Raw genomic sequence first — 9,755 nt, forward strand, 5'->3', positions numbered from 1 at the left:
ATGGAGACTTGTATCTAGTCTATAAACTGCTATTTTCTGTCCCGATATATTTAAGCACCACATTTGGACGATTTTTAATTAAAATATATAATGTGAAACCTGTGATAGAAGTGCAATTAAAATAGATGAAGGGGAAATTTTTGAAGATAATCTCATTCACAGATTATCATATTTTACTTGAAAAAATCCACAAAAACAAGAACTGATTTCTTACAAAGATTTAATTTATAATGGGGTATGTTGAAATTAGATAGAATGATATATCATTAACATGACAGATGTCCTACGGACATCACATTTCTGTACGTGTATATTTCACTGGCCATCTATAAACCACCATGCAGATGTTATGGTTAGACTCTTATAAGCTTTAATTTTGACTGTTTGAATTTCTTACATGTAAGCAAACAAATAATTGTAAAAGTGAGTAATTGCACCCTTTTCAATGTGACTCGCATTAAAATCATAATTAAATCACTTTTATCAAATATAACTATACCTGTACGCAGTATCATTGCAAGTTTTGATCCGCCCGATGGAAGAATTTATAATGTAACCTATAGTTCATTTCTTTGATCCTTCTTTTTACATATTTTTTTTATGAATCAGACTTTTATCTAAGTTATAATATTCATGGAATCTTGAAATGACGAGGAGGGGGGCAGGGTTTTTTAAAGTTCTTGAGAATGTAACACAGTAAGTACATCTGAAATTAATAAAGTGCTCTACTCCCTACCTCTCTATTAGCAGTTTATCTCCTCTGGAAAAAAATTAAGTTTGTACCTTTTCTTGAAATTAAAATATACATGAAGTTGTAAAGGAAAAAAGGAGGTGTTAGGTTACCCTTTCCCCCGGGGATCTCAACCTGCGAAAACCGCATACAATTATAAAAATAAACTGCAAAAAAGTTTTCCCAAATATTAATAAAGACATCATAATTTGTCTTTGTGGGATTGTTATTTGGGATGTTATTTAATCTCAACCGATCATAAGAAGACCTGGTCCCAGAATTACTGTGGAATCATTAATATTCGTGGAGGCCAATTTTCGTGGATTATGACTTTTTTGCTCATTCCGGGGGATGTAATATCGTGGATGCGTCGATTACTGTTTCAGCAACAAAGATAACTCTTTCTAAAATTGTTTTCGTTGAGGGGTAGGGCTACCCACGAATACCACGTAAATTGAGCCACCACGCACTCTAATGATTCCACAGTATGAAGCAGTCTAATGAAAAAGCGCGGACACTCTTTTATTGTCTTGTGATTAAAAAAATTGAAAAAATGAAATGCTAATAAAATGTGTCTCTATATTATATTACGCTGATAATTTTAAACGTAATTTATGATGTATTATATTTTTATTAACAATTTTTCAGGCTTGATATTGGGTCCCTCCACCCCTCAAACAATAAAAGTTCAATCCTTTCTACTGTCGGACAAAAATAATTACCAAATCTACCTTATTCTATTATTATGTAATGTGATGGACATTCATTGGCAACCACTTCCATATTTAAAAAAAATCGTCTGTTAAATTCAACAAATATATGTTTAATCATTTTTTTCCATTGAGGTGATCTTTGTTGTTGTTTCTTTTTTTTGAAGGGGGGGGGGGGTGGGAGGCATTGAAATTTGGTTCTAATTCCTGAATTAAAAGATCACTAGTTCAAGTATAAAAAAATGAAAGGATCAATACATGTATCACTACATTTATCGAATGAGAAAGAGAGAGAAAGATAGAGAGAGAGAGAGCGATTGATTGTGTCAATCTGTAGTAAACAATATGTAAAATTACACACCAAAAGAGCCCGGCTTTAAGTACTTGAGTACTTTGAGTTTTGTAGTTTTGCCCCTGTAATTATTCATTCGTGTATCTAATGGGCACTCTGCTTGTCATAATGTGTAGCACTGGCAAATAATGGGGTGTGGGGGTATGTACATGTAAGCTTGCTTACTTTTTCTTTCATTAATAGTGAGATATATAAGATTTTAAGTCCACTCCAGCTTACATGTATATTCAAATTCCCATTTTGCAATGATTTCTCGTGTTTTGGTGGCATTGATTTTTTAAAAAAAAAAAACCCTGAAATGTGTTGAAGCAACCCTTCAGTTCCGAAAAATATAGTTTGGCTCGCGAATATGTCGGTTTTTATTTTCATAATATACATGTGACAATGTAAAGCTAACGCTAAACTACAGATTCTGGAGAGTTTTAAAAGTAGAAAAATGTCCAACTTGAAGAAATTATATTTGCAATATTATTGAGAGTCCAAAGACAAATGTTTGAAAAATTGTAATGATAAATGTCCTTTTATATCTAGAAACAGATTAAGTGAAATTAAAGTGCCACTTTCTTTTAAGCATTTAAAAAATGCATATTTTTACAATTTTACAAAAAGTTGGAAACATGCCAGATTCGTGACCTATCTGCACTTAACAGAAAGAATATTTGGGAATTCTCACAAAGTGAATTACACAAGTGTATCTTGTATCTTGTTAAATGTTAACTCTTAATGACTTTTTGAATTTATATATAAACTAAACTCAGAATTTTTAACAATAATTCGGTGAATTATGCAAAATTTTATTCTTAAAAGGGTTAAAATGCTATTTTTAGTAACAGTGCTGCAGAACCAAGTTTACACTGACCACATTAAAAAAAAATTGTTTGATCGATAATTACTTTTCTACCTTTATTCATAAGTTCAAGCAGGTAAGGATATCAAATTAAACACATTAGTAAAGGCATATGATACTGAATTCATGTATATCCCCCTCTCTTCCTCTCTCTCTCTCTCTCTCTCTCTCTCTCTCTCTCTCTCTCTCTCTCTCTCTCTCTCTCTCTCTCTCCAAGTAACATTGCTGTCTCTCTTTTTCTAACCAATAGTTCCTCATTTATTGAATATTTCACTCTTGTTCTTGTCTTTTTTTTTTTTTAACTCAAAAGACTTCATTTTTGTAATAATTATGTAATAATTTCGAGTGTGATAATTCCTGAAGCACCAGTTGAGTCACAGAGGATGCGTGTTATATTCAAGCCGTCGCTTCCGGCAATCCTAGAATTTCTTCCGTTTGTGTCTAGTCTAATACAAAGAAATGAGTTTCACTGTGCGTTGAAAGAGTTCTGTGTTGACCTAACACTTTAATCTTCTGTACCTCTTTTTACCTCCATTTCAGAACAAACCAATCCTGTTTTCTTAGATAATGAGATGGTTTTTAAGATGGTTTTTGCTATACACCAAGGATGTGTTACAATTACAGATGTCATAAAGGATGTTGTTTACGCAGGATTTGCATTGTCAAATTCAGATTGTTATTAAGTTCATTGTTACAAGTAAAATTTGTTCTAAACACAAAATGTATTTATAACATGATATTTTTCCTATTAGGTGGAATTAGGCTAAAAAAAATGGACTTATGGCAAAAAACAGGACATTCAGACTACATTTTTTCAGATTTTGTTTTCTGTTGAAACATATTACGCGGTACCTAAAAAATATAAGTTCATACTTTATTTGATAGTGCATGTAATTTTGCATATTTTCTGTTGCTTTTATTTAACTTATTCATTAAAATAGTACACAATGCAAAAATATTGAAAAATGCCTAAAACGATGAAAGACACAATATCTCAAACTTTTGTTCATTTACCTCATATAAATTCCATGCCAGCAGAATGAGGTTAAAATAAGTAGTTCTAAGTGCTATAAAGGTTTAATTGTTATCTTTAGTCTGTTTTTTTTTTCTTTTTGGGGGTAGGGGGTTGTGTGTGTGAAATCAAAACAACAATGGGTAGGGATTTTTGGGAGTTGATTTTAATCAACTTTCCTATGCAGTTACTCTGGCAAACCGAAACTGAAACAGTGTTTGGACCTAAGCACAAATCATCACCGCTGACAAGACTTAGTTCTTGAAAATAATCGATAAATTCGATGTAATGTACGCTGAAGCATTTTTTTAAGGAAACTTATTTATGAATACCTTGAAAATAGTCAGATTTTAAATAGTACGAACAATTTAGAAGATTTTTGCAGTCGTATGTATTACTACGCCAAAGTTCAATATAGTCTCGTTCAACCATCGGATGTCTCCGTACATATCCGACAAGCAGAGAGTCGGTCTATAGTTTGAGGTAGCATCATCAAGCTATCACGTGACCGGGTATCTCTTACTTTCGGAGATTAACGGAGACAGTCGAGCATCTGGTTGAACAAGATTAGAGTTCGTTATTGGTTGGATCCATACAATTTTTGAAATATTCCGAGTACCGATACATAGTTTGATGGAATCAATTATAATTTTTTTTATTATTAGTTACATGATTCATAAAAGGTTTTCTCTAAATTCTTGTCGAAAAAGTCCGAGAATTCATATTATAAAAATGAGCGTACATTGAAATTCAAATACAGATAATAAACTACTTGCATTGCCAAGCAAAGTAACATATCGTTGATTTTAGGATAATAATAATCGATAAAATCAACTCCCATCAGTACTTCAGTACTTTGATTAAACTGTAGAGAAAATTTGGAATTGCAGATTTTGGCGTAATTGTTATTAGACAAAGGAAAGAACGAAAGTTTAAATGCGGAAACTTTGTGCTCCTCATAAGTATATCATAAAAATAGAAATGACATATAATTTTGGATGATGTATAACCGATTTGTTGAGTCTATACATTTTCATGATATGGCTATATTGAAACTTTCAAATTGTAAATTTTAAATTTACTTTCACACCTACAGTGCTTTTTAAAATATGTGGCAAAGCAGTGTGAAATATATTTTGCCTGATTTGAAATAAAAAAAAAGATTTGTATAAATAACAACTATTATCATCGGAACGGGAAAAGATTCATCATACCAAAGTCCAACTTCAATCCATGTCATGAAACACAAAAGTGCACGCACAGACAAATAAATACTCACGGCGACAAATGCCGAAATGGAAATGAGATAATTTTTTTTAAATTTCAGGGAGGGCGTTTTTTTAACAGGATAGTAAAAAATAGTTTGATGCTTAACTTAGATTAACATAATCTGAGAACAAGGTTGGAATTAAATATAGGTTTAATAAATTTACTATTTTTTATTACTACATTGTATTTATTTTTGAAACAGCATACAGACTTACACTGTATCTAATTTGATATACATGTACATGTAGACAAGTATTAGAACTGATTTCTATATTTTCTTTAAATAAATATGTATGCTAAATCAGATTGGTGTAAATTTTTTCAGCACTTTGAATTCATGGAAAGCACAAATGTGTGCCTTCAGGCACACATAGTGATACACATAACACGCGCAAACAACGAAAATTCACATTATTGAAGGGTCATTTCTGGGGGTGCGGAGCCTGCTGCACGTTAAGAGTTCACCCTTAGGCCCGTAGTGAAGTAGTGCTCAAATATTGTAATTTATTCGTGAATGTTATATCACATTTCTTACAATCTGCAGCTGTTTGTTTAATCGAAAATTATTGCCATATGTTTTATAATGTGTGTGTCTTTATGAGTCTGTATACTTGCTTTCGGTGCCGACAGGGTGATAGACACCTCCTTACAAACATTGGTATCTGAGTTTGTAGTGTTGTGGGGTTTTATTGAATTTAGAACCATTTTAACAAGGCCTTGGACTTTCAGTAGGACGTAACTATCTATATCTTGCGTCAAAACAAGTTAAAAATGACGCTGGCTTCAGGTGAAATATACACCGACTGAGTAGTCTTAGCTCAAAAGCCAGACAAATCGTGTTGATTTCAAAGAACAATGGCTGAGTGGCCTACAATGAAATAGACAGGCTTCCGTCACATTGCAGTTTGACACCAACTAACCAAAGTCCAAGCTCTTGTTAAAATGGTTCTAATAATGAGGTTCGCAAAAATTACTTATATATAATTAGAAGTTTATAGAAAATAATGACAAATTCGTATAATTTTGGAGTTTTCCATGTAATTTCCGAACTCCGAGATACTAGTCTATTGATGACTGAGCAACACGACATAAACGAACCCTCATAATTATATTGATGTCCATTTGTCTGGCATCTCTTTAATTTGGACAAAATGGAAGGAAATTTAACGAAAATTGTAACAAACACAATGTTCAAAACAAAGGTTTCGAAAAAAAATTCAAACTTGCCAACATCATCGAAATGAGATATCATTGATTAAACTTTGCAAATAAAATGATGCATACAAATGTTAGGTTATAAATGAATCCTGTAAATAAATAATAAATTATAGCTTATATGCTTAATTTCTTGAATAGATCGTGGTCTGATATTGTCTGATAATGGTTTTCCTCGGTAACATCCTCTTTAACCGTTGATCGACATTTGATGTACTTCCAACATTTTAAACTTTTGAACACCAGAAGGAGGATAGCAGACACAGAGAAGCAAATGATCATCACATTAAAAAGAGGACCCACTGCACCGGCAGATGTATGGATGTCTTGTTCCCCTGTGGAATGGTTAGACAATATCAGGTTATTATACTTATTTCATTTCTCCTTTTCTTATAATTTCTAATATACTCAACTTTCCTTATCAAACATATTTGCATGTTAAGTACAAAACACATTAAAAGAAAAAAAAGTATATAAATATTTGTTTTCTCTCTAATTGAAAATATATATTATAGATAATGATGAATGTTTAAAAAAAAAGAGCTGCTGATGATAAATTTCAACCTTACATGTATTTCCTAAATCATCTTTCCAGACCTTTCCGTTAAGTGAAGTTGCTTACTAGTACTATTTATCTTGGGATCTGAGACAAATTCTACATTTTGTTCCAAACTAGGTATCCTTAAAAGCTATACGAAAATGCATTCAAACTTGAGACATGCTTCCCTTGCATTTACTCTCATCTGCACATGCTCATTAATGCGCAATTGGTGACATTTAATCAGTTGTTAATGAATGTTGTCAATGAATGTTGTTAAAATTGGCCTCTTCCTTATTGCCAACATACTTTCATCATAGATAAAGTAAGGACTTTGATATAATATTATTACTTCTCGAATGAATAACATTTATTCAATGGTTATCAACATTTAACATTCATCAAACAAACAAAAAATCAAAATATTTTGAAAGGAAACCGTCATAAAAACCAGCGCGAACAATTAATATATTAATCAACTTACATGTCGTTTTATTTTCACAACCCGTGGAGAGGTTGCAATATTTTTTTGAACAATTACATTCTAGTGTGCATTTCCATCCATAACTTGGATATAAACACTGTCTGCTACAGTTAAATCCCGAATATCCAATGTTACACTCTGAAAAATTAATTATTCAGTACATCATTATCGCAGTCGACGATTTACTACATCAAAGACCGAACGTCAAACGATCGTGATACAAAATCTATGGTGTCAGTCACTAGAAGGAAATTACCTTTTTTTGTCATAATTTGAAAAGTTAATAAAAATTCATTTCTTCATTTCAGATTATTTAATGAAGACAATCAATATCTGTGTTTGACGAAAAATTTGTTATAATTCGATCTTGTGCACATGACTATAGTTCATAACACCATACCTACTATTTTTTTTATTTTTTATTTTGTTGGATACATGTATTTTTATACCTATAGAAATAAACCTCAGTAAAACCAACCTGTACAGTTTCCTAAGTCGTTATTCCATTCGTAACCAGGACAACATCCACCTTCATATCTACAAAAGTAGAAAGTAATAAAAATATTGAATGGAGAGAATCACAAAGTCTGCTGTCAAGGCTTTAAAACGATTTAATCGATTCCTACATTTACCGTTACAAATCAAATATGCTGACGATTTCTGTTTGATACATGTATCTAAACTGTAACAAGGTTACACAAGACATTACCTGGAGCACTTTTCATTAGAGAACGTAAAATACAAACAGCTGACAAGAATAGGAACATAGGTTGACACGATACTTCTACATTTCATTACGCCCGTATGCCTTTTAACATTTTGGCTTTGTTATCAATATGAAATAAGGAAGTGTATATTCCTTTATAAACCGCGGCTAACACTAAGTACATTTAATAAAGTTCCCTGTCTGAGTGATACGTTACATCGCCACACGCGCACATCGTTTGTACTTATACATCAACTGCAGCTACTTTCCCTGCAAGATCCCAAGGTTCCCATACATATATACAAACTCTTGCTTATCCAGAAAACTCCCCTGATTTCCACCCTGCTTTAAAGACAACCGAAATATATAATGTGTAAATTGACCCGCAATCATAATTCAAAATACTGCATACCCCTTATAATCAAAGGCATTATGTGGGTGAGTACGAGCCAGATTGTAGCAAAGGGAGAGAAGATATGCTCTGGACAAGAGTTTTACACATAAGCTAAGTGGAAAGTATTTTTGATTTGAAAAGGATTTTTGTGTGGTCCGATAAGACCACTTGACCTACAATCTTTATTTAAGACCATTACTCAACAATAGCCACTCAGTAAGTGAAATATGAGCTACATGTAGATAAGACCAAGGGACAGAAGATATGTCCAGGTCAAGGATTATATATATATATATATATATATATATATATATATATATATATATATATATATATATATATATATATATATATATACTATGACTTTAGCCTTAGACCTAGAAGTATGGTTCAATGTCACTGCTCACCCTTATCCCAAAAGGCACTCTGTAGGTGTAGTATGAGCCAGATTAGGACAAGAGGGGAGATGATATACTCCAGACAAGCGATCTCGGGCGATCTCGGGCGGACAGACGGAATGATGGACGAAATGACAGATGGACAAACAGACAGACTGATCACCATAGGGCACCCGCTCTACATATGTAACAGCTTGACAATGCTATCAATACAATCAATTGCAATCTGCACAGAATCTATTCTTTGTGACGGCCTTATATTAGTTTATCGACGGTATTTTTGTTGATTTGTTAATTGATAAAACTGTAAAACCAAAACAAATCGTGCGATACTCTTGTCATTATTTTTATTGCAGGAAAAACACATATAAAAAATTTATTCAATTACATTACGAATCAATTTTGAACCCTAAAACCCGATAACTTCATAGAATATGCGTGACACAAGCGCCGCGTAGTAATACATAACATAATAATTATATGTGTTTCATGAAAAAATAGTGGTTTAAAAAATGTTGTTTTAAAGTATAGATGTTTGAAATAATTATGCATCTATGCCCTGTGTATATAGGGATACGATACTGTTATCGAAGGAATGTAACTTTAGATTTTCCTTTTCCTTGTTAACAAATTGATTATCTCCCCCTTCAGTAATTAATAACTTCCCTTTCGTGTATATTAATCATACGCACGCATCCCATTTCCCCTTTCTCCATAAATCCACATCAAGAAGTAGGTTTGTGCATTATGTGTTCAGAAATTTTTATGCAAAACATTAGTTTTTCAAAGCCGAAACCCATTCTTCCTTTACTGTTTTTTACATATGATTATGTGATTATTCATTGAAACACGATACTGCTGGTTCTAATTCTTTATTGTAGACTTATCCACCATTAATCAAACCACCTGGCACGGCTGAAAACCTGAAGCATATCGAGCGGTTCTTCTCTTAAAAATGTTAAATGCCCAGTTGTTCTTGTTGAAAACTTTGACCTTGACCGCTATACCTCCCTGGGTCAAGGTCATATATGCTGAAATTGTATATGAGTTGAACTTTGACCTTGAGTCTTGCACCTCACAGGAACATGGTCACATTGCTG

General features: G+C 32.6%; 1 protein-coding gene across 1 annotated transcript; it reads right to left on the reverse strand.

The window, feature by feature from the left end:
• Positions 1–5,128: 5,128 nt before the first annotated feature.
• On the reverse strand, positions 5,129–8,089 carry LOC128182831 (uncharacterized). Its single transcript, XM_052851585.1, has 4 exons — positions 7,867–8,089; positions 7,636–7,694; positions 7,158–7,295; positions 5,129–6,470 (listed from the first exon to the last, which is right to left on the reverse strand). Exons 1-4 carry the CDS (start codon positions 7,950–7,952, stop codon positions 6,253–6,255), a joined length of 501 nt encoding a protein of 166 aa, XP_052707545.1. The 5' UTR covers positions 7,953–8,089; the 3' UTR covers positions 5,129–6,252.
• Positions 8,090–9,755: the final 1,666 nt, after the last annotated feature.

This window comes from Crassostrea angulata, chromosome 5, assembly GCF_025612915.1.
Source record: "Crassostrea angulata isolate pt1a10 chromosome 5, ASM2561291v2, whole genome shotgun sequence".
In the NCBI taxonomy this organism is placed as follows: domain Eukaryota; kingdom Metazoa; phylum Mollusca; class Bivalvia; order Ostreida; family Ostreidae; genus Magallana; species Magallana angulata.

Bases quoted from the DNA above. Each gene is read 5' to 3' on its own strand.
- LOC128182831 (XM_052851585.1), bottom strand. From the start codon at position 7,952: ATGAAATGTAGAAGTATCGTGTCAACCTATGTTCCTATTCTTGTCAGC. The intron at 7,296-7,635 runs GTTGGTTTTACT...TTAATTTTTCAG, and splicing joins CGACTTAGGAAACTGTACAG to AGTGTAACATTGGATATTCG. The intron at 6,471-7,157 runs GTAAGTTGATTA...ACCATTCCACAG, and splicing joins TTGTGAAAATAAAACGACAT to GGGAACAAGACATCCATACA.